Source organism: Suricata suricatta, chromosome X, assembly GCF_006229205.1.
Source record: "Suricata suricatta isolate VVHF042 chromosome X, meerkat_22Aug2017_6uvM2_HiC, whole genome shotgun sequence".
In the NCBI taxonomy this organism is placed as follows: Eukaryota; Metazoa; Chordata; class Mammalia; order Carnivora; family Herpestidae; genus Suricata; species Suricata suricatta.
In genome coordinates, this window is record NC_043717.1 from 61,288,629 (window position 1) to 61,315,154 (window position 26,526).

A 26,526-nucleotide genomic window follows, 5' to 3' on the forward strand; every position below is an offset into this window, starting at 1 on the left:
GTAAATGTTGCAGAAGTCAAGATTTTATATCATATGGGGGTGCCTGGGTGGCTCAGTAGGTTAAGCATCCAGCTTCGGCTCAGGTCATGATAGTGGTTCGTGGGTTCGAGCCCTTCACTGGGTTCTGTGCTGACAGCTCAGAGCCTGGAGCCTGCTTCAGAATCTGTGTCTCCCTCTCTCTCTCTCTGCCCCTCCCCGTCTCATACTTTGTCTCTCTCTGTCTTAAAAATAAACTACAAAAAAGATTTTATATCATATAGTCAAGGGAGAGGGGGTAGAGAAAGGAGAAGGAAGCCAAGGACAGGTTCTTGGGGGAAGATCACCTGATGAAAGAACAAAAAGGAGCCTGAGAAAAAGACTTAGAAGTAGCAGTCAGTATAATGAGAAAAAAGAATATTAAGAATAGAATGGGTCAACAATGTCACATGCTGTAGAACTGAAATAAGATAAGAACAAATAAAAGAAAATGGAATGTTCAACTTGGAGATCAATAAAATCAATTTCAGGAGCATGTTGAAACTAGAATCTGGGTTTCAAAGTGTTAAAGAATGTGTGGGTACTGAGAAAATGGCCATAGTGAGCATGCCTTCCTCTTTCAGGAATTTTACATTTTGAAGGGAATGAAACCTAAGTCAACAAAATGGTAGGGTAACTAAAGGAGTCACCTTAAAGACAAGATTAAATTCTTAGTTTTTGAAAATCAAAAGAATTAGAAGTTTGCTGAAACTATGGAGAAACCTTTTAGTGAAGTGGCGCATTGAGAGTTCTCATAATGATCTCAAATTTAGTCCCTCAGACCAGAAGTTTTAAGGATGCAAATTATCCAGTTCCAGCAATCTGTATTTAAACATGCTCTCCAACTGATTCTGGTACACAATAAAATGTGAGTTCTAGTAGCCATTCTCAATAGAGGGTAAAAACTACCTGCAGAGAGGGAGAGAACAGCAGTGGAACACAGAGGATGGGTAATGAGCACTAAGAGGGCACTTGTTGAGATGAGCACTGGGTAATATATGTAAGAGATGAATCACTGGGTTCTACTCCTGAAACCAATACTACACTATATGTTAACTACCTTGAATTTAAATTAAAATAAAAAGTAATCATCATAAAAAATACCGTTACATGAACACTGGGTGTTATATGTAAGTGATGAATCACTAAATTCTACTCCTAAGACTAGTATTACACTATACATTAACTAACTGGAATTTAAATAAAAACTTGAAACAAACAAAACCAACTTAAAAATGAAAAAAATAAAAATATTAACAAGGGAACCAATTTTTTTTCTATTAACATTTTGAAAGATTTTGAATCTGGAGTTCAGGAACAAAGAAGGTACAGAATCAAACATTTATTTGAGCATCTACTGTATACTTGACCCTAAGCTGGGTACTTTATATATTTTATTGTATTTAATAGAATAAATGGGGAAATTGAATTTCAGGTAAGTCAGTTATCTCAGTCTACTTAGGTCACTCACCTAAGATCACGCAGCCCAACAGAGTCAGCTTTTAAAACTGAAATAATTGAATTGAAAGTCTATGTTCTTTTCATATTATTATGCTACCTCCAAGTAACAATTTAACTCTAAACACAAACTAAAAATGGGCCAACCTTTAGTTTTAAGAAAGCTGAACCTATATCTGCTCTATAACTCTTTAAAGAGATTGTTCCACACATGTGGAAGAGACATTTAAAAATCAACGAGCTTAGTTGGGAGAACTCATTTTCTTCTCTCCTTTGTTTATGGGATCTGTACAACCAGATGTACAACATCTTCACTCTGACCAGGAGTGGATCCAATCCTATGTAATCCATACAAGTGGAATTACTAGCTCTACACTTCCCAAGGCACTATCTTTTTTCAGCAGCACTGCAACTTTATCCCCATAAAATATTGAAAAACCAGAAAAACTTAATCTATACAAAAAACCTTTGGTCTTTAACAAAACTACATCAGAATCTCAAACTGAAGTATAAATAATAAAAGCATAATCTAATATATTAGTTATCCCAATTTCTAAGTAGACAGTATCTAGTCTAGTCAAATATACTGTTAGTTGTACTAAACTAGTAAAAGGATATCACCACTGACACTAGACAAGACTCTTAAACCTGTGATATTGTTCACCATCTGATAATTGTTCCTCACTTCCTTCCTACCATTATAGTTTAAGTTTTACACTTGAAAAAGCTTCTAATGATCTCTGAAAATCCTTTTCAATGGCCTTTCATGTTGTAGGCTTTATAGTGTAGAAAGCACTTTTAGCATATGTTTTTATTTAGAGTTTACATCATCAACTCTGTGAGGTCGACATTACCACCTAAACTTTTATGGATGAGGATGTTTCTGAGAGATTTAGTATTTGTTAAAAACACACAGTTTTAAAAGTACAAAACCTGGGACTGGAATCAAGGTCTTCTCTGAAGCTAGTCCACTTTCTGTTATGTCACCAATACCTCTCCACTGGCAGGCTCTTAAAACAGTGCTCTATTCACATTTATACTATTGATAAAGGACTCTCATCTCCGTATGAATCCTGACTCCACCACATGCTAGCTGTGCAAAACTTTGCAAGTTACTTAACTTCTTTGAACCTCAGTTTCCTTATTAAATAAGGTAACAATAAGGGCAGTAAGGGCAACAATAAAACCTTCCTCAACTGATCATTGTGAGTAAAAAATTAATATTACATTCTATCTTGTAAAAAGTTGCTATGATTACCCTCATAAGGCATATTTATCAATAGTTTCCTACTTAATAACCTTCACTTACTCTCCATTGCCTACTAAATAAAGTACATTTTTTACTACAATGTACAAATATTAAAAAGAAGGAAAACCCTCTCACATGCATAAATGAAAGATTGCACACAAAGAACTCACATCTTTTCAAGCTTCAATAGTAAATATACTGCTACTATGTATTAAATACTGCATGGTTTGCCCAAGCTAAGATGAAACCACATCATGAGTCAATAAGCATTTTGCATTTTCTTTCATTATCTACTCAATAGAAAAATTGATTCAGTATCTAAAGTACATTTTAAACTTAACACCCAAGGACCTCATGATTGGCCTTAATGTATGATTTTAACCTTACACTCTAGTACTCCTGATTTCATATTTTCATTGCCATACAAACTGAATCACTGACATTTCTTGAAACCCAAAAGGTTCTTTCCAAAATCTATGACTTTTTTCATGTAATTCCCTCTTCTTAGCATGTCATCGCCACAACACACCACAATACCATATATTGAAATTCCCACTTTTCAAAGTCCAGGTCAGTTCTTACCTCTTCAATAAAGCTTTCCTTGATCTCCCAGCACAAATTAATTTCTTTTTTCTTCTATTCCCAAAGCACATTGTCTATTCCTCTTTTATGACACACAACACATTGCTTTACATTATGTTTTGTGTGTTTGCTACTTTCCCCTATTAGATAGTAAGCACATCTAAGAAATGTTTCTCATAGTACTTGGCATGAAGATTTAATATTTATGAATAATAATTATTACTAAAAACTAATAATAACATTAGTTAAGTACTTACCATTGGCACTCAACTATGGTAAGTGCTTAACATACAAAACAATTTATTTTTACAATAACCCTATAAGAAGTGGCCAATATATCTCTATTTTATGCTGAGGAGACTGACAGAAAACAAAGTATTAGATTGAACTGCATGAAATTGTTTCTATTTGATCAACATTGACCTATAAAAATGATAATTTCAAATGATTTAGATAATAAAATGTTTTTAATCATTATTGCTAACTCATTTAATATAAGAAGTTCAAGACCATCTGAACCATATTTTAGCATAATCCTAGACCATGATATTTCTATGCATGATATTCAAAGAAAAGATAATTTTAGGCTTTTTTGGTTTGAAAATTATGAATTTTAAATCACCTATGGTTAATTTTTACAATATGACCAAAGTGCATATTTCAAAGTTTCAGTCCTTAGAAATAATCTCATGTATATTTAACTAAAACAATCAGATCTTACATGGACATCCCCCTTCTTTATTTTTTCTTATTCTTTTCCTTCTGTCTTTTAATAAAAGTTGCCTATTAAAGAGGTCAATTTGAGAAAGTTATTTCTTACTGGGAAAAAAGTCCTGAAAAAATACAAATGATGACTGATTTCCAATTGCTTCAATTATTGTTGTTAGTTTTAGCAAGATAAAAGAAAATATTTTACCCTTAACACTTGTATAACAGATGTTTATAAGATTCTAAAGTCTTCAGAATATAAATTAGTCACTGACAACTGTATCCCAAAAGATTTCTCCTTAGTAACTAAGTTTTAGTTTCCATATTGTTGATGTAATATACAATAAAATGTATGCATTATCTGACTTGCTAATATACCATATTTTCAAAGAACACATTTAGGAAGTAATTACTAGCTTGTGAAATTACAATCCTTAGATAAAATCATTTCCAATTAATTGTCCATTTAAATACCATGCCTCGTGAAAATATTTAATGTTGCACAACTGTTGAACCAATTTTAGAACTGAGGATCAGCTAGAAATCAGGTACTCATTTTTCAGTTTATAACTTCCCTCATAGATTTCATGCATTAATAGACCTGAATTATTTTGTCTTCTGAGAGGAAATATAAAATTTTGTTTTAAGAATGCCATAAACAAAACACAAATACCCAATATTTTGATGAAAATTCAATGTGGGTGGGTATAAAGTGGCGTGAAGATTTGAGTGTTGTTTCAGTTTTCTAAGGAAGTCAGTTGATTGATCTTACCTGGTCATATATATGCCTTGATCCACCATGGCACAGCTCATTTCCAGTGTTTGTAGAAATCAAATCACTTCCTATGGTGGTTTGGATTTGTTGGCTAGAATGAGATTGTTGGCAGTGTGGAGAGTGGATGATCTGGGGCTGTTGGACAATCTGATGATGGCATTGACCCTGCGGAGAGCATCCCTAAAAAAAACATATACATGCCAAAATAGCCACTGAGAATATATATTACAAATCAAAATAACCCACTGAATCCATTTAAAAAATTATGTGTTATTTAATAAGATAATTCAAGTCCTGGGATATATAGTTTAATATGTGATATGTTATTTTTTCAAATTATTTCAGTGGAAAAATTTGTATTAAATTCTATTTTATTTGATCAGGTGGCAGTGACCATCCAAATACTTACCTAAATTGGCTAAGGAATTGCATGTTCTGATTAAATTAATATTCCAGTTATACTTAACACTAAAACTATAATTAATATTAATTATTCTTTGATAATTCAACAGGCACTTCAGGATCTAATTTCATAATAATACTATCATACAGATGCAGACGGATATAAAATTAGAAAATAATATAATGTAGTGATTTTCTTTTTTTCATATTTATACCAGTTATTTTAAAAAAATTTATAATAGTTTATTGTCAATTTTCAATGTCAGGAAGCATATTAAAATCACAGTAGGGGCAGGCAAAATTCTTATGCTTCTGAAAATCAAGCATGAAATTAAAAAAAAGATTAGAAAACAGTGACTAAATCTCCAGATCCAGGAAACAAGTATTCTAACTCTGATTCTACCACTTACTCTGTGATCTTGGGAAACTATATGCAATCTTTATGAGCCTCAATTTCCTCATTTGCAAACGTTGAGATAATATATGTCTCATTGAATTACTGTGAGGAGTAAATTAATGTTTATAAAATGCCTACTACAAACTAGGTGCTTAATAAACATTTATTATTATTATATTATTTCATTATGATTGTCATCTTCAACTTAATCATCATCCACTCCACAAATTTTCCAAGTAGAAAAAAATTCTTGAGGTCCAGGGAAGTAAGATGATTTACTTGTAATGACACGACTAATCCATGGAAAAGTTGGGATTGAAACTCATGATTTCTAGCTCAGAGTTCTTTCAGAATATAAGGCTGAATTTTTACTGTCCTCAAAATAGTCTGGAGCTTGTTTTTAAACTAAATCTTTGCTATCTACTTGTTTCCTTGTCGTGTTTTTTTTTCCCCCCGAGGAAGTATAGAACCCCGAGTAAAAAAGAATATCTGGTTGTTTCAGTTTTGGAGATTTCATGCATACTTAAATTTCCTATAGTATTTTTTATTATTATTCCACTTTAATAGCAGTCATCTGAAAGCCAATTTTCAAAGAAAAACATATTCTATTTTGAATCATAATGCTACAGTCTTGTGCATACATTTAACTTTGAAAGTATAAAATCAATGCTCTATTTCATTTTGACAGTGGAAAACTGACCTGAATATATATTTTTTTCAAATTTTATATTTTTTATATGGAACAATTTTCAAACTATATTAAATAACAACAGAAAGATGAATAAAAATGAATATACTTTGCTCCCTTTTGTATAACATTTTAACATAAGAATATGTGAGAAGCCTGGGTAGCTTGGTTGGTTAAACGTTTGACTTCAGCTCAGGTCATGTTCTCATTGTTTGTGGGTTCAAACCCCACATCAGGCTCTGTACTGACAACTTGGAGCCTGGAGCCTGCTTCACATTCTGCGTCTCCTTCTCTTTCTGCCCCTCCCCCAATTGTGCTCCGTTTTTCTCTCTCAAAAATAAATAAACATTTTTAAAAATTTTAAATAAAATAAAACAAAACATATGTGTATATTTACAAATATACATAACTGCTTTTAAATGCATAGAGTAAAACTCTTCTAAGGATGACCGCTCCTTGCAAGAGGAACTGAGAGACAAGGGGGTTAGGATAGAGGCTTTTTGCCTCCACGGTGTATATTTTTATTCTCTTTTTACACTCTTTTTGTACCTTTTTATACTTTTTATGTCTTGGAATCTTTAACATGTATACAAATTATGTTTTTATGTGTACAAAAAATTATTTTAAAGAAAAAAACTTTACAAATAGAAACTACCTTGAATAGTCATTGATAATAAAGGCCATAGAATCATTTCATAGAATCATTTCCTTTAGGATCTTTTCAAATACAACTCACTTTATATATATGCTAGCACTAAGATCTCTGTACAAATTGCACATGTGAATGTATTGGATTAGAATTGGATTAGAATAAAGTCTCAGTGACAGTCTGAGAAAATCTTCACCCAGTGGGGAACTTATACACTACTGAAATAGAATTCCTTTCGAAAAAAAAATGTGTTCCTTAAAAAGCAAGTTAGGAAACATTTCGAAGGACACATCAATATAGGACAATAAATAAAACAAAACTCATTTTTCAATCATCTTCCTTTCTTAATATATCAGTTGACTCTTGAATCGAATGCTAACAAGTGTCTCCATCTGGGGTGTCTTGTGGTTTCACTGAGCCTATCTAGCCTCTGAACCACTCATTAGTACCACTGAAGTCTTAGAAGATTTTCAGTGTTCAATTCTTATACCTGACTACTAAAGTTATTGTTCTAAAACAAAATATTCATACTTTTGAAGTATACCACAAACTGAATTTTTAATGTACAAAATATCAAACTTTTCTGATTTATCAAATGTTTTGTCATCTTTGAAAGAAGAGAAAATACAGAGTACAATTCATATGTACTGGATAATTATCTTGTAACTGGCACCAATTTAGCACTCTTCCATGACAAAGATCTCTCTTTGGGGCAGGTCTCATCTCTTAAGAGCTAGTCCTATTTGAACTAGTCTCATGTGACGTGAAACCATTTCATCCAAACTGGTTTTATCTAGCTTGTCTTACTGCAACTCTATCACTGAGGAAACTCAACTAGGTCTAAACAGTTGTTTGTTCCATATGCATGGTACCTTGTACCTTGGACAGTCTGCCATGGCAGTTCCAAAACTCCCAAGTCATTTAAGTCATCACTAAAAAAATGTATGTTAAGAAAGGGTGCTGTATTTTGTCAAATGCTTTTTCTGCATCTATCGACAGGATCATAAGGTTTTTTTTCCTTTCTTTTGTTAATGTGATGGATCACATTGATGGATTTGCGAATATTGAACCAGCCCTGTAACCCAGGAATGAATCCCACTTGATCATGATGGATAATTCTTTTTATATGCTGTTGAATTCGATTTGCTAGTATCTTGTTGAGTATTTTTGCATCTGTATTCATTAAGGATATTGGTCTGTAGTTCTCTTTTTTTTTTGCTGTATCTCTGTCTGGTTTGGGTATCAAGGTGATGCAGGCTTTGTAGAATGAGTTTGGAACTCCCTTATGACCCAGCAATAGCACTGCTAGGGATTTACCCAAGAGATAGAGAAATGCTGATGCATAGGAGCACATGTACCCCAATGTTCATAGCAGCAATGTCAACAATAGCCAAAACATGGAAAAAGCCGAAATGTCCGTCACCTGATGAGTGGATCAGGAAGATGTGGTATATATTCACGATGGAGTACTACATGGCAATGAGAGGGAATGACATATGGCCATTTGTAAGAAAGTGGATGGACCTTGAGGGTGTCATGCTGAGCGAAGTAAGCCAGGCAGAGAAAGACAGAAACCATATGTTTGCACTCATAGGTCTAACAGGAAATCATGAGAGACCTAATGGAGAACCAGGGGGAGGGGAAGAGGGAAAGAGAGTTGGGGAGAGAGAGGGATGCAAAACTTGAGAGACTATTGAATGCTGAAAATGAACTGAGGGTTGAAGGGGAAGGGGGAGGGAGGAAAAGACGTGGTGGTGATGGTGGAGGGCACTTATGGGGAAGAGCACGGGGTGTTGTATGGAAACCAATTTGACAATAAACTATTTTAAAAAAAGAAATTTAAAAAATGGATGTAAAAAAGTAAATATTCAAATTGATAGTAAGAGTAGTGTTCCTTTAAAGGAGTTCTTTAATTGTTCCAGATGTATAGCAATAATAATGTACAAGATATTCAATCTTTTCCTCTAAGAACCACAATATAGAAAATCTTTATCATTTAAAAAATTTTTTTTCTGTTTTTTATTTATTTTTGAGAGACAGAGAGAGGCAGCACGAGCAAGGGAGGGTCAAAGAGAGAGGGAGACACAGAATCCAAAACAGGCTCCAGGCTCTGAGCTAGCTGTCAGCAAAGAGCCTGATGCGGGGTTCAAACCCATGAACTGTGAGAACATGACCTGCGCGGAAGCTGGACGCTTAACCGATTGAGCCACCCAGGTACCCCGAAAATCTTTGTCATTTTTTGAGACAAGAAATTATAAAGAGGCTGAACTGATGTGTCACAAACATTTTTTATTATTTAAAATGTGTCAAACTTCTTGTTTTGTGAGTCCAGTTGGATAAAGGACAGATGTTATAAATTTATAGCTTGAAGAAAGTGCCCCTTGAAGAATTGACATATTTGATTAAATTTTTCTATTTAGTATCATAAGGTCCAGAAATATTCTGCTGTTTCTCTGAGAGATAGGTGTTCAATACATACCATACCAAACTCTCTAATAAATCCAACTTTCCAAGCACACCAGAGTCTTAAAGGTTTGGATATTTATGATTCTGACAGTTTATACTATTTTATTTTTAATGAGCATCAAAGAAGTGATAATGTATTAATTCCTATGAATCTGGTAACAGTGCCAATAAAAGCTCATAAAAAGAAGATGTGTTCTCATGCCAAGGAAATTAAAAATAATTTAGTATATTATAATGTTTCATTTGTATATGAGAAAAATGATTTTTTGATAAAACTCATTTGACATTATTTAACTGCCTGTTATAGGTTAAACTGTGCTCCCCCAACAAAAGTATTTGCTAAAGTCCTAACCCTTAGTACCTCAGAACATGACCTTTTTTAGGAACAGATTTTTTTCTACAAAATAAAACCTTTACAGAAGTAAGGCTCCTAATCAAATATGACTGGTATCATCATAGGAAGGGATAATTTGGACACAAAGACATACAAATATGGGAGGCAATATGACAACATACTGTGAGAATACCATATGAAGATGGAGGATTAAAGTTATGTATCTACAAATCAAGGAACGCCGAAGGTCACAAGAATCTAGGAGACAGGCATAGAAGAACTCCTTCCCTAAAGTCCTCACAGGGAGCATGGCCTTGCCAAAACCATGATTTCATACTTATGGTCCCTGAACTGTGAGACAATAAATTTCTGTTGTTTTAAGCAATCAGATTGTGGTACTTTGTTACAGCAGCCCTAAGAAATTAATACACTGTTCTAGTTCAAGAATATCCAAAAAACAAGTCCCAGGTTTTGCCTGGGCTAGACATGTTTTGTAGCCACTGAAAAGATCAATATGAAACCTCTGCTGGTTACAGTAACAACTCTGCCTGAAGGGCTGATAGCTTTAGATGCCATGGAACTACCATTGCCTTGCTATGGTTTTGAATGATATATACTTGGTCTCTCAGCCAAATTTAATTACATTTTTAAAATGTGTTTTTTAAAATTTTTTAATGTTTTTAATTTATTTTTGAGAGACAGAGAGAGATAGCATGAACAGGGGAGGGTCAGAGAGAGAGGGAGACACAGAATCTGAAGTAGGCTCCAGGCACTGAGCTGTCAGCACAGAGCCCGATGCAGGGCTCGAACCCATGAATTGTGAGATCATGACCTGAGCCAGACGCTTAACCGACTGAGCCACCCAGGTGCCCTGAAAAATGTGTCTTGAACTTTAGTTTTCTAGACTTTTATGGTATTTTACATATCTGTTCATATATATTTTTCATTTTTTCATTGAAAATTTACTTTATATTAAATGAATTAAGACTAAGTTAAAATATTTTAATTTATAATTTTTGTGAGGTCAGTTTAAAAGAAACACACAAAGGATTGGGGTACCTGTATTAAATGCAGATTCTCCCACTAATTTTCTATGGGACTTGACATGTTTTTACCTAAGTTTTCCTTTCAGCAAAATAGGGACTGTAAAATTTCACATGAAAGAATGAATATAAAAGTGTTAAGGATTATCTGAAGGGCTGTAAACATAATAAAGTATTATTACAACTCATAGTGCTCTTGCTTAGCACTTGACAACTGAGTGTAATTTTAACTCTATTAAAGTACTCATGATTCAAAAGTATACACTTAATAAGCTTTAACATAAATTTTACATACCTGATCCATATTTAGCTTCTCTACTTTTCTTATTGTTTTTTCATAAATAACATTGTTTCCTGGGAAGAAATGGCCTCTTCTTAGGAATGGAGAAAGTGGTTCCTGTAAAGATAGTAATGACTGTTTTGTTTTGAAAGTTACTTTTTCAGAGAAACCTTAACTTAAGCAAATGTAGTCTCTAATAAACTCTGATTAGTGGCAGACTTTAAGAGAATTGAATGACATCTCAATAACGTTTTAAGAGATGTAAGAAAAGCCATCAAGATAGTCTAGATTCTCAAACAGACCAATCTTGATCTTTCTTACTACATTTTACTATGCCTAACAGTGTTTTAAGGGAAATTGGAAGGGGGTAAGGAAGATATTTTTTCCTGTTCCTAAGACAAGATATAATGAGCTTCCTCTGAGGTAGACAGGCCTAAGGTCAACCTCATTTAAGTTGAGTTCACTGAAAGGTTTCTTTCCTTGCAAAAGTATTGCTGGAGAAATGCAAAGCAAACAATTCATCACAGAGCTGCAAAGTAGGTAGAACTATATTAATTTTTTTTCACTTGAACTTAGCTTCAATGATCTTGAAGTGTACAATTCTTATTTGTGATTATAATCGAAGCTAAATCTCTCTGTATAGCATATGTTTTGAATACCAAGAACAGAGTAGAGGCTTTAAGAGCCACTGTATCCTCATATAATCAATTAAGTTAATGTAGGATTATCCAAGTGTTGAAAAGATGTCAGCCAAGGAAATAAAAGCTGGTGAAATGTCCAAGATCTGAAAGAAACCAAGGAAGGAGTAATAAGAATCAGACCAAGAGTTTAAAATAAATGCAATATTACTATATTTCTTTCCCTTCTTTCAGTTTTCATATAAATCTACTTGTATGGGGGGGAGTTGAAGTTGTTTTATTACAAAGAATAATTGCATTCATTTTTTATATATAATATAGGGGAACAGTGTACAAGGAGATTGGCTAAGTCTGCTGCCAGTTAATGTGTTTAAGATCATTTCAAAATTGGGGCACCTGGGTGGTTCAGTCAGTTAAGCATGCAACTCTTGATTTCCACTCAGGTCATGGTCTCACAGTTCATGAGTTCAAGCCTTGCGCCAGGCTCTGTGCTGACATTGAGGGGCTTACTTGGGATTCTCTCTCTCTCCATCTCTCTCCACCCCTCTCTCAAAATAAATGAATAAACTTAAAAAAAGACCATTTCAAAATCAACAAAATGTGATAGTATTTTGTCATATACTATCGTTAAAACTTAAACACAACTGGATTAAAACAACAGTTGTTGAGAATGTAAGACACCCTTGAATCCAAAGCTATACATTTCTTGTATTCAAGTTTGAATAAAGTGTGCTTTAACTAAATGTTCCCAGAATACTTTAGTGAAACAAATATACAAATGATTAAATTTGGTTAGTTGATGAATCACTAAATCTAAAGATGGATATATTTCAAAAGATTCCCCTAGAAGCTCTTTTATGTTTGTTTGTTTTTGTAAAAAACAAACAAACAAACAAAAAACCTTTTTGGTAGTTTTTACATGTTGAAAGCATGTAACAGATGTATAAGAGCTTACTATGCACAATATATTTTGCTAAGTGTTATAAGGCATGAATCAAACTTAGATTATTACCATGAGCACTGAATATTGATCACTATTCATCAAACTATAGCCAGAGCCTATTTTTATAATGTCTTCAATAAAAATGGTATTTAGAGTTTTAAAGGACTGTAAGTGCAAAGAAGGAAGACCAAAACTCTATGGGGACAGCAAAGTCTAAAATATTTACTATCTTGCTCTTTATAGGAGAATTTTGCTGAGTCTTGGTCAGGATGATATATGTATATAAACATCTATAATACATGGTAGAAAGAAGCAAGTGCTTATAAGAGTTACAGAGAATTTATGGAATTGAATTCAAAAAAAGAAATATTAAATTCTATCTGGCAGTGTTCAGGAAGGCCACTTGAAGCAGGTGGCATTTGAAAGGTTAAGGTGGGCTTTGCATATGAGGAGATGAAAGGAAATGGTATTTCCAAATGAAGTCAACAAAACAAGTCATGACACCAAGGCTGTAAAAGTGTAAATTATATGTAGGGGACACAGTTGGCAGATGGAACTTGGTTCTGAAAGCAGTGAGAAGCCCTTGAATTCTTTTAAACAGGGATGCAAACTGAATGTAAATCTACTTCAGGAAGATTATTGGAGAAAGGAAAGAGTACAGGTGAGGAGACTAGTTAAGAGATTATCCTAAATCATCAAGGGCAGTACTTTCCAAAGATGACCCTAAGAACTTAAACCTAAGAAATCTACTATATAACCCATGGTGTAAGAAACAAATACAGGAAAAGTTGAGACACATTGAATTTTACATGCTCTTGGTATGAATCTGATTCATGTTTTTATTCCTCATAACACTTAGTAAATACACAGTGGATAGTAATCGTTTAAATGTATGTTAAATTATTGCAAAGAATTAGCAAATAGACTTTTACCAAAATGTGTAGGTGGGCATTCAGTTTATAGATCTCCAGCACACAGGCGAATGGAGATTTCAAGGCTATAGTGCTAGTTCTAGACTTCAGAAGCATATGATTAGAAGTTCATGTTAGGGGTGCCTGGGTGGCTCAGTCGGTTAAGCCTCCGACTTCAGCTCAGGTCAGATCTCACGTTTGTGGGTTTGAGCCCTGCATCAGGCTCTGTGCTGACAGCTAGCTCAGAGCCTGGAGCCTGCTTCCGGTTCTCTGTCTCCTTCTCTCTCTGCCCCTCCCCCTCTCATGCTCTGTCTCTGTCTGTATCAAAAATAAATAAAACATTAAAAAAATAAAAAAATAAAGAAGTTCATGTTATAATCATGCAACTGCTGAAAAGGCAAATGAAGATCAAAGACATAATTACATAAGTCTTAAGAGGTACGAGAATCAGAAGAGAAAAATGAAATAAAATCAAGAGAAAATTTTTTAAAAAAAGCAGTAGAAAAGCGAGTTAAGGCATAAATGCTTCTGAGAGGTCAACAGGTGAGAATTCCAAAACAGATTGGATTTGGACTACTATAGTACCATTGGGTCTGACTATTAAAATTAGTGAAAGAAGGTGTAATGGAAAAAAGTCTGGAGTCATAAAACCTGTATTCACTTCTGCTTCTATCACCTACTTGCTGTGGAAATGTAAGCAAGTCATTTACCTTCTTTGAGGGTCAGTTTCCTTATCATAGAGATAGTAATGCAGAATACATTATATCAAGCAAAATAATGTATTTTAAAGTACCTTTAATCTGTGATTTTAATGTACGAAAGACATTGGTTTGTAATAATATAGTAATATAATATTTTTTATGTTTTTAATGTTTATTTTTGAGAGATAGAGACAGCGAGCGAGCGAGCAGGGGAGGGGCAGAGAGAGAGGGAGACACAGAATCTGAAGACAGGCTCCAGGCTCTGAGCTAGCTGTCTGCACAGAGCCCGACATGGTGCTCGAACCCACAAACTGTGAGATCAAGACCTGAGCTGAAGTCGGACGCTCAACCGACTGGGCCACCCAGGCACCCCCCAAGTAATATATTTTTAAGTCCATGCTGCTTTTAATTTTTTTTAAATGAAAACCATGGTAGAACTTTTCTAAGATATCAAGTTAAAGTATATACAAAAGAATGGAGTACCTGGGTGGCTCAGTTGGTTAAGCGGCTGACTTCGGTCATGATCTCAAGGTTTATGGATTTGAGCCACACTTGGGGCTCCTGCTCACAGCTCAGAGCCTGGAGCCTGCTCAGGATTCTTGTCTCCCTCTCTCTCTGCCCCTCCCCCCCTCATGCTCGCTCTCGCTCTCTCTCTCTCTCTCTCTCTCTCTCTCTCTCTCTCAAAAAGAAATAAAAATATTTTAACAAATTAGAGTATATACAAAAATAGGCTTATTGAGGGCAGGAACTATATCATCATGAATACCTCAAAGTGAATGAAGAGATGACTGCATGAGAAGAGATGATATGAACGTTTATCTTAAGGATATAAGCACCTTCTAAGGGGGGAAAACAAATTCAGCAAAAGCATGAAAATTTCTCTTTGTTCACTATAAATGCTGAAACATTATTATTTTTAAGAAGAAAAATGGTTTAGGTCTAACAGTGTTGATTTTCTCAAAAATGTGTATTTGGACTTATTATTTTATATGACTTACTGAAAAAAACTTGCTAATTAAGGGGACTGTTATTCTCCAAAAATGTGTAAAAAAAGTACAACCAAACTTTGCTATATTTGAATAAATTATTCTGAGTCAAGCAAATCAGAACAATAAATTTAATTAGAAGCCTTATATTTTTCACAATGAGCTATTAGACAGTTTTATTATTTTGGCAGCTTATTTTTTTATCTGTACATTTGAATTGGTGCTAGATCCACCTTAAAAATTAATAGGTGTCTTCAAAGGTGGCTGATCTTATAATTTTAATTGTTACTCTTAGAACCTTTGGCAGTAGTTCTCACATCTAACAAAGATAATCCCAAACATCTTTTAAAGAAAACTTTAAAATATTTGCTGATTTGGCTGAGTGCAAATTCAAGTTATCTAACTTTAAGAGTCCCTCCAACCTTCATGGTCATACTTCCATTTATCAAATTCTTTGTAACTGTGGTTACAATTTTTTCCTTAATCCTCTATTCTTGTGTCCCCTCATTCTCCTTTTACTTATTGAGAAAACCAATATTTATTCAATGAGATTCCTCCATTTTCCTCCCTACCACAAATCTCTCTTCAATTTCTGCTCCTTCCATCTCATTATCAAGAAAGATGCACTACTTTTTTCCTGAAGTCACTTTTCTAGCTATACCTACAATCTTATCCCCTCTTGTCTCTTCCAGAATTGTCTCCCATTTATCCCCTTTCTCTGTGGAATCTTTAATCTTATTACTGGTTCTTTTTCTCTGTCTATAAACCTCTCAGATCTCCAAGTTTCTGTTTTCTCCTTTAGCTACCATTCCATCTTTCTTTTGGTCAATATCTTTCTGAGAAGAGTAATCCACATTATTTCCTTCACTTCCTGATTCATTCATCCATCTACTAATTGCATCTGGATTTAGCCTCCACAAGTATAAGGAAACTACTTTCTCAAATATCACCATTACTTTCTTATTGTTCAAACTCTCTATTATCAAATGTCATACTCTTTGGTCATTTGGTCATTTGAGACAGTTGACCACCTCCTTTCTCTATTTGTTTCAGTTTCTCTGTGTTCACATTTCTCTCTGACAACTCTTCTGCCCATGAAAGTGACTGTTTTCTGTTCCCTTAAATCAGGCATTTCTCAAGGTGTTATATCTCAACTTTCTCCATTAACCTTCAATTTTCTCACTCATTCTCACAGCTATAATGGCAACTTACAAAGGAATAATTCCCATGTCTCTATTTCAAATGTGACCTTTCTTCAGGTCATTTTTAACTGCCTATGTGGTCATCTTCCCATTCATGAACCTCAAACACTACTGGTTCAAACAGATCTCACAATCTACCCCTTTTTCCAAACAAGCTTCTACTTCCTCTCACTTTATACTCCCAGTATCTCAAACTGAAAAGCTTAGGGTCATATTTAACTTTTCTTCTTTTTAGACCACATATTCAATAAAATTTATCAAATCTTATGAAACTCACCTCAGAATACCTGTCAGAATACACAGTGATATATTTGGAATGAGAAGATATGAGCAAGTCACACTTATTAAGCTTTAGTTTCCTCATTAGTAAAATGATAGTAGTTACCATGTTATCTATAATAGTACCTTAAGTAACAGAATAAATCCTTCTCTGATTTCCCCAAACAAAGTGTTATCTCTACCTCCTGGAACTTGAATAAGACTTCATCTGTAATTCTCTCATGGCATCTATCATATACCCCGCCATGTATTTTATATAGCTATTTGTGGACATATCTTATTTTCCTTGCTGAGAGGAACTGTAAGCTCTTTTTGTATGGGAACTATGTCTTGTTCCCTCCATTTAAACTATACAGTGCCTTCCCCACAATTAGAAAATTAATAAAGCTAATTAATATCAATTGGATTCTATCTAATGATAGAACAAACATATTTTCTTCATTTCTAGGTAAACTTATATATCAGAATGTAAAACTCTTTTGACTAAAATGAGAATAAATGAAAAATCAAGAAGATCAGGAACAACCAAAAGTAAAAAGGCTGAACGGAGGTGGAAGGAAATCATAATACAAGAAATAGATTGAGATCAGTTTAATTATAGGGAGAAGTGAAGATTAGATAAGCTGGGAAGTGAAAGAGGATAAAGTTACCATTTTGGGAGGCTCAGCTTATTATAAATATTGTAATTAAGCTAGAATCTTCTCCTGGGGGAATTGAAAAGAGCAAGCAAAAAGGTATATACTTAGATAATTATAATTGGGGAATATATCTAAATAGGATTTTCAAGCTGCTTTGCAAAACTAGTTAGACTAATTTTGTGTACTAAATTTGGGGGATGAAATTTGTTTTATTCCTCAATAATAGAAGGAGTTAAAAGTTTTAAATAATCATTATCTTTGCTGGATGTTTTTCCTGAGTAACTCTTTGCTTCTTTGTAGTTGAACACAGCCACAATAATAAGCCTTTACAAGAGCAGACTCAGTGTTACAAATATGTTATGTATTTGTATACATACATTTTTGATATTTTCATTGCTATATTTATTCTTCAGTACTTTTATTATTTTTTCCTGATTATAAAAGCAAATGCTACATGAGAAAAATATTAAAGAAAAAAACACCCACAATCTTATTACCTAGAGATAACAAATTTCTATTATTTGGTGTATTTCCTTTCAGATACTTTCTTTTAGGTTTCTATATACAGGGCTTTTGTCCACCTTAAGAAATCATAAATCATAACAAAAAAATCACACACTATACATATTCTCATGCTACCCTTTTTTTCTAAACATCATCCTATGTCAATGAATATTGACCTGCATCATCTTTTTTCTTTAAAGATTTTATTTTTAAGTAATCTCTATCCCCAACATGGGGCTCAAACTCACCCCAAGACCAAGATTCACATGCTCTACTGACTGAGCCAGCCAGACGCCCACTGCATCATCCCTTTTAAAAACTGCACAGTACGTCACTGCATGGGTAGGTCCAAATAGACTTAATCAGGGTATACATACTTCTAATTTCTCTGCTTTTGTATTACACTGTCACTGGGGATGTGTGGGGGAGGTGGTATGTAGATGAGTCTCTGGATCTTAATTCACCTACCATCCTCAATTGTCCTTAATTTGCAAATGTATCTTTCCTGGATCTTCATTGTTCAATTTATGTTCCCACTCTGTTGCTTTGTAACTGAATGGTTTGGAGCTAGTTAACAGCTTAAATTTCAAGAAGACTGAGAGTTTGTTTTGTCCACTACTCTATCCCCAGTTCCTGGGACAATTCTTAGGACATAGTAGGCAATCAATAAATATTCATTGAATGAATAACTGAACTTCTCTGATCTTCTGTTTTCTCACATATTTTGGATTGAATGGATAAAAATATGTAAACTTCCTAGTAAGGAGTGTATACCCAATGAAGATTAATCCCTTTCTCTATTAATTAAAGAATAAGAATTTATCAAAAGTCACATAAGAAATCACTGTCAAAGTGGAGTCCAAATTATTTGATATTTAAAAATTATTCTGTGAATATATTCTAAACACAGTAATTCACACATTAAGGGGGAAAAGTGCTATCTAGAACTAATTATTTGAAAGCTGTGGATATCAAGTACAATATGCATCCAAGTATACATATTTCCCAGTTTGTGTGTGAAAGAAAGATCAAAGAGAAAGAGGAAAAGAAGGGGAAGGGGTAAAGTGGTTATGTTGTAGAAAAATGTACATTCTCATCTTCCAAGCCCTTTTTATGTCTCTCTCCCCCAACATACTTTTTAGATATATTATTTATACATTTGATTCTGCAAAAGAAGGCACAAGCAACTGCATTACTGTGATCACATTCTCTTTTGGTATTTACATATATATGTGAAAACTAAAGCAAATGTTTAAAATAATCATCCCCCCCAGAACTTGTATGCTCATATGTTCACACATGGGCACATGCTCAACTAACTGCTTCTCTAGGTAAACAGACATAAGAAAATAATTTTAAAATAAAGAAGAGGGGAGATAGAAGCAGAAAAATAGTGCACCCCATCCATCCACCTAGACTAGTATCAAGTGTGTTACCCTAATTTAATCCTTTGATTTCCACAGCTGAAGCAAATAATTGATTTTGTTTTTTGAAAGAGGGGAGGATTCTTTCCTGCAATAGTGGAGAAATAAAATAAAGAGAAAAGCAAATAATTGCAGTATTATTACCTGTGACACACTTTCTATTTGTGAAACTTTGTCCTTATAACCCCAGAGAACCTCCTGTTGCAACTAAGGAAGGGCTGTGTATGGTTTTGTGTGTGTGTTGAGGAAGGTTTTTTACCGTGGGAAAAAAGTTTTCTTAATTTTCTCCTCAAATGAGATGGAAAAACTAAAATAAAATAAAAACAGAGAGGGAGGCAAAGCATAAGAGACTCTTAAAAGAAAAAACTGAGGATTGTTGGAGGTGAGGCGGCTGAGGGGGTTGGGCTAAATGGGTGATAGGTATCAAGGAGGGAACTTATTAGGATGAGCACTGGGTGTTATATGTAAGTAACAAACCACTACATTCTACTCCTGAAACCAATACCACACTATATGTGAATTTAAATGAAATCTTGGGAGAAAAAAATGAGATAGAGAATAATAATCTTAGTTTGTAAAATATAAGGTTATATATCTTAGTAGAAAATATAACAATATAATTTTCAAAAGAGCTCATTGCTAGGCAAAAAATTCATAGTATAGGCAACAAAGGCATGGAGACACTTTTGAACTTTTGACTTTTCATTTTCTTCTTCCTAGCCCATATCATAATGACATACCTAAATAAAGATTCCAGTTTTTGATGTAGCAGTGGATAATTTTTATGTGAAGTCTGTGAAAGAACTTTGTCCCATTTTCCTTTGGTTCAAAGGGCACAAAGTCTTTTATAGCACAAAGGTGGAGCTATAGAAGTAGAAAGACTTTATAACCCAAGAATTTCCATGCCATTTGGAACTGTTGCATCACTGAATCAGAATATATGGGCACACAGTTGTCTGGAATTACAAATGACTTTTTAAATAATAATGATTAGAAACTAACTTTATAACAGGAAGAAACTCCAACAATCTGATTTTAGGGATCTGGTAACTGACTCACCCTTCTTGTTTAAGCTATCTACTTCTAAGGAATTATGGGCTGGGACCAGAGTTTGTGTGATATAGCTGACCTGTTCAGGATTTTGTACTATGTATCTCCTCATAGTAGTCTGTGGATATGCAGTGACTTTCAGTGTTGGAGAGTGGAGTTCCTGTGAAGAAAGGTAAAAGATGCATATAATTATAGTTGTTTAGTGGCCTTGAAGCCATTAATAATAAAGAGCAATTTTCAGATTGACATTTTAAATGTCATTTGCATAATGATGACATATGAATTTATGGTTTTAGTTAATTTTAGTCTTAAAAACATATATGAAAGCATGTGTTTATGTGCTCAGCACTGTGCTAGGTATTTCTATTACATTCATTTCATGGTAATTCATCACACATTCCAAGCTATATATATATATATATATATACATATATATATATATATATATATATAGTGTATTTATTTATTTTGAGAGAGAGAGTGGGGGGGCAGGGAGAGAGGAGAGAGAGTGAATCCCAAGCACTCAACCAGGTGCCACACTGTCAGCACACGTGGTGCTTGATCCCACAAGCAGTGGGACTCAAACCAAGACTCATAACTGACTGAGCCACCCAGGGATCCTCAAACTATATTTGATGAGAGTTTCAAAACATTCCTTTCATTGTAAATGGTCCCACATGATTAGAATAAAATATAGCCTAACATTTATTAATTATCCCATATTTTTATGTTTTTTATTTATTTCTGATAGACAGAGAGAGAGAGACAGCATGAGTAGGGGAGGGTCAGAGAGAGAGGGAGACACAGAATCTGAAGCAGGCTCCAGGCTCTGAGCTAGCTGTCGGTACAGAGCCCGACAAAAGCCTCGAACCCACAAACCGTAAGATCGTCACCTGAGCCAAAGCAGGACGCTCAACAGACTGAGTCACCCAGGCGCCCCTAATTATCCCATATTTTTAAAAATTGAAGGAGACACAAAGAGAAAAATGTGTGAGTAAGTGTGTGTGCGTGCTTAAGTGTGTACTTAAACATTTAAATGTGCTTTAAGTGTGTACTTAAACATGTAAATCTTCAATGCAGTGATGGGAGAGAACCATAAATAACATTAAAAGAGAGACCAGAGGCAGGGTGCCTGGGTGGTTCAGTTAGTTAAGCATCCAACTTTGGCTCAGGTCATGATATCACCATTTGTGTACTTAAGTCCTGTGTTGGGCTCTGTGTTGACATCTCAGAGTCTGGACCCTGCTTCGGATTCTGTATCTCCCTCTCTGCCCCTCCCCTGCTCAGACACTCTCTCTGTCTCTGTCTCTGTCTCTGTCTCTCTCTTTCTCTTTCTTTTCCTCTCTCTCAAAAATAAATAAACATTAAAATTTTTAAATTAAAAAAAAAAAGAGAGAGAGAGACCAGGGGTGCCTGGGCGGCTCACTTGGTTAAGTGGTTAAGTGTCCGACTCTTGAATTCAACTTCTGTCATCAACTCAGGTAGTGAGATAGAGCCCCACATCAGGCTCCACACTTGGTCAGGAACCTGCTTAAGATTCTCTCCTTCCTTCTCCCTCTGCCCCTCTCCAGGTTGTACTCTCTTTCTCTGTCTCTCAAAAAAATTAATTCAAGAAAAGAGAAACAAAACACTAGAACAAAGCCATTTATAAACTTTTGATGGAAAAAGAATCAATATCATTAATATAGAATTTTTATGTCTCAATATGAAAAAAATTCATAATTGAAAAATGAGCAAATGGCATGAACATTTATAAAAGAAAAACAAATGATTAATAAACACCAAGAAGTATTCAACCAAACTAATAATGAAATAAACATAACAAAGGAATATCATATTTTGACTGGAGAACAATTTTTAAATAATGATAGTGGTGAAAGTGGAGTAGGAGGAGTGAAATATGTAGCTATTAAAATAATGATTTTGAGAAATACAAACTTACAATAAAAAAGATCATAATACTATATAATGTTAAGTGAGAAATGAAGATATAAAACTGCATATGTGGTATGATCTCAATTCTTTATTTAAATGGAAGAAAACATAAAATACTAGTAATAGTATTTGTAGGTAAGAGAACAAATCATGATTTTTATTTCTTCTTTTCTACCTTTTTATTGTCTAAAACTCTCTAAAACAAACATATTTTTATTATCAGACTTAAAATACAGTAAACCAAATTTGAAAGTCCTTCATTATGAAAAATAATTGCTAATGTAATTTGCTGACTGTATTTGAATGTGGTGAATAGCTCTGTGATTTAAGTGTACTTATTTTTCGGAGGCAATCCTATCTTGGTGGTCCTGTAGCCTTTACGCCACTGACTTATGTTTTGCTACATATGTGACCCATGCTAGTCTATAAGATCTTTGAGAATAGCAATAGGGTGTAATGTATCTTTGTACAATATTTGATACATAGTTATCACTCAGTAAATGTTTGATAAATCAATGCATACTTCTAACTGACTTAGCTCTAGACTAAGCCAAATTGGGAAGTGGCAGACAAACTTTTGATAATCTTATTTGTTTTGCGTAAGATCACCTTTTCCTTACTGTACTGAGCTCTAGAGACCAATTTTTGGTCCTTTGTTCCCTTACTGTCCAAGTTCATACCTGACACCTCGTCTGGGTAGGTCTGCTTTCTTAGAACACCATCCTTCTCCCTCCTAGCCTCCTAATCCCACACCCTTTATACTCCCCTCCTATGTAGTAACAAACTTAGGGTGTTTTATGTGTTGTTTTCTTAGAATTCACTTGTTACTGTATAGTGACTAGTTCATTAAACACATATTTGTGAATTTAGTATTTTATTATTATTACGGGTACCTTTTGGAGATATAGTCCCTAGACTATAAGAGTAATCTTATAAGTGGAATTAAGCCATAATGGCTAAGGGAGTTAAAGCCTTGCATGTATTTAAAGTCATGTGCCTTTGAGAAGAGTTAGTTCTGACCTTTTATGCTATTCTCTCTGAATATAAACTTACAGTACTGTCACTCACAAATCAGGTCCTTGATCAGTCTAAGTTCTAAGTACTTTATTTGTGCTAAAAATCAAGGATCCTTAAAAAAATATATATAATCACTAAGATATCCTTGACTAAACATCAGACTAAAAGTCAGATTGAATAGACAATGAATCTGCAAAGTCTCAGTTCATAGTGTTTAGTTCAGCACTTGTTTCACATTGCTTTAATGGGCTAAGCTGATTATCATATATGAGAATCCCCTTTCTATGATTTGTGTTCTGGACATTTTATTAATGTGTAAAGCCTTAGAAGGGCTTAAAGATTACTTAAACATATGAGCAAGGCTTACATAAGAAAGGAAAGAACCTAATATAACACATAACTTCTTTTACCTGTTCTGTATTTTGGGTTATATGTACACTGCTTGGCGTTGCTATTTTCAAAGTTGGAGAATGGAGTTCCTGTTGAGAAAAATAAAAGGGGGCTTAGAAATGGTTACAGAACAGTGAATGTCCTACCTTCTTGAGGTTTTATTTCCATTAATTTTATAATAACCAAGTTTGTGAGAAATAAGAACTTTATTTAGTGTTTTCTTATATTATATCACAAAAGCACATTACTGAATTCCTTTGTCAGTTTTGTTAGTAAACTAATGATAAAATAATTTCTAGAATACTTTCATAACAACACATTCTTCTTGTACTTTTAGATTGCATTCTTTTCTTCTTTTTGAGATTTCTGCTAATGTTCACCCCAATGTTATTATATGTCTGCAATTTAACAAGATGCAATATTGATCAACACAGAAACATTAAATGCAAAAATTCTCTAACCATGATAGAAAACTACCTTTGAAAACTCAACTAAGACTACCTCCCTGAAAATGCAAATCAAAACTACAATGACCTATCACCTCATACCTGTCAGAATGGCTAAAATAAAAAACACAAGAACAACAGGTATTGGGGAGGATGTGGAGAAAGGGAAAACCCTCCTGTACTGTTGACGGGAATGCAAACTGGTGCAGTCACTCTGGAACACTGTGTGGAGGTTACATATAGAACTACACTATGATCCAGCAATGAATCTCAGTATTGGATATTTACCCAAAGAATACAAAAGTACTAATTCAAATAGATAAATACATCCTAATGTTTATAGCAGCATTATTTACAATACCTAAGATATGGAAGCAGCTCAAATCTCTCTCTTTCTCTTTCTCCACACACACACACAAACACACACATGGCTAAATATTATTTAGCCATAAAAAAGAACGAAATCTTGTCAATTGCAGGAACATGGATGGAACAAGAGTGTATTATGCTAAGCAAAATAAATCAGAGAAAAACAAGTATGATTTCACTCATATGTGGTATTTAAGAAATAAAACATGAGAGAGAGAGAGAGAGAGAGAGAGAGAGAGAGAGAGAGAGAGATACCAAGAAATAAACTCTTAATTATAGAGAACAAACTGATGGTTAGCAGAGGGGAGGTGGGTGCGAGGATGGGTTCAATAGGTGATTAGGAATTAAGGAGGGCAATTGCTGTGATAAGCACTGGGTGATGTATGGAATTGTTGAATGACTCTATTGTACACCTGAAATTAATATAACATAATATGTTAACTAACTGGAATTAAAATACAAACTTAAAAAATGTCTACTCCCCTGAGATTACTTCAGTCTGACTTTTAATTTTGGTTTGTCTGATCTGCTTTACTTAAATTTCAAAGAGTAAGCTCTGATGTTAAAAAAGTGGTCTGTAAAAGTGAGAGTATGATTTTTTAAATTGAATTGTACACTTTATTTTTTAAATTCCTTTTTTCCAAATTTTATTTTTTTGTTTGTTTGTTTTTAAATATAATTTATTGTCAAATTCGCTTATATACAATACTCAGTGTTCATCCCAACAAGTGCCCTACTCAATGCCTATCACCCATTTAGCTCATCCCCCACCTACCTCCTTTCAGCAACCCTCATTTTGTTCCCTATCATTGAAAGAGTCTCTTACGGTTTGCTTCCCTCTCACTTTTTTTGCCTTCCCATATGTTCACCTGTTGGTTCCTAAATTCCACATACAAGTGAATATATATACACACTATTTTTAAAGTGCATTTTATATGTTTTTATGAAGCTAATTGGTTTTTTAAAACAATAGTTTATTGTCAAATTGGTTTCCATGTACACATAATTTTTTTTCTTTTTCTTTTAAATAGTTTATTGTCAAATTGGTTTCCTTATAATACCCAGTGCTCTTCCCCACAAGTGCCCTCCTCCAACACCACCACCTCTCTTCCCCCCTCCCCCTTCAGCCCTCAGTTCGTTTTCAGTATTCAATACTCTCTCAAGTTTTGCATCCCTCTCTCTCCCCAACTCTCTTTCCCTCTTCCCCTCCCCCTGGTCCTCCATTAGGTTTCTCCTGTTCTCCTATTAGACCTATGAGTGCAAACATATGGTACCTGTCTTTCTCTGTCTGACTTATTTCGCTTAGCATGACACCCTCAAGGTCCATCCACTTTGCTACAAATGGTCAGATTTCATTCTTTCTCATTGACATGTAATACTCCATTGTATATATATATACCACATCTTCTAGATCCATTCATCAGGTGACGGACATTTAGGCTCTTTCCATGTTTTGGCTATTGTTGACATTGCTGCTATGAACATTGGGGTACAAGTGCTCCTATGCATCAGCACTTCTGTATCCCTTTGGTAAATCCCTAGCAGTGCTATTGCTGGGTTATAAGGGAGTTCTATGGATAGTTTTTTGAGGAACCTCCACACTGTTTTCCAGAGCGGCTGCACCAGTTTACATTCTCACCAACAGTGTAGGAGGGTGCCCATTTCTCCACATTTTCACCAGCATCTACAGTCTTTTGATTTGTTCATTTTAGCCACTCTGACCAGTGTGAGGTGGTATCTCAGTGTGGTTTTGATTTGTGTTTCCCTGATGATAAGTGATGTTGAGCATCGTTTCATGTGCCTGTAGGACATCTTTGGAGAAGTGTCTGTTCATGTCTTCTGCCCATTTCTTCACCGGGTTATTTGTTTTTTGGGTGTGGAGTTTGGTGAGTTTCTTGTAGATTTGGGGTACTAGCTCTTTACCTGATATGTCATTTGCAACTATCTTTTCCCATTCTGTCAGTTGCTTATTAGTTTTCGTGATTGTTTCCTTTGCAGTGCAGAAGCTTTTTATCTTGATGAGGTCCCAGTAGTTCAGTTTTGCTTT

General features: G+C 34.4%; 1 protein-coding gene across 1 annotated transcript in view; it reads right to left on the bottom strand.

The window, feature by feature from the left end:
* Nucleotides 1-26,526, bottom strand: part of POF1B (POF1B actin binding protein) — a 99,460-nt gene that overhangs the window by 57,509 nt on the left and 15,425 nt on the right. Inside the window, exons 2-5 of the mRNA XM_029930702.1 lie at nucleotides 23,685-23,753; nucleotides 20,402-20,482; nucleotides 11,062-11,163; nucleotides 4,785-4,967 (exon numbers count right to left, since the gene is read on the bottom strand). Of these exons, the coding sequence (XP_029786562.1) occupies nucleotides 4,785-4,967; nucleotides 11,062-11,163; nucleotides 20,402-20,482; nucleotides 23,685-23,753 (435 nt within the window). The remainder of the gene's footprint in view (nucleotides 1-4,784; nucleotides 4,968-11,061; nucleotides 11,164-20,401; nucleotides 20,483-23,684; nucleotides 23,754-26,526) is intronic.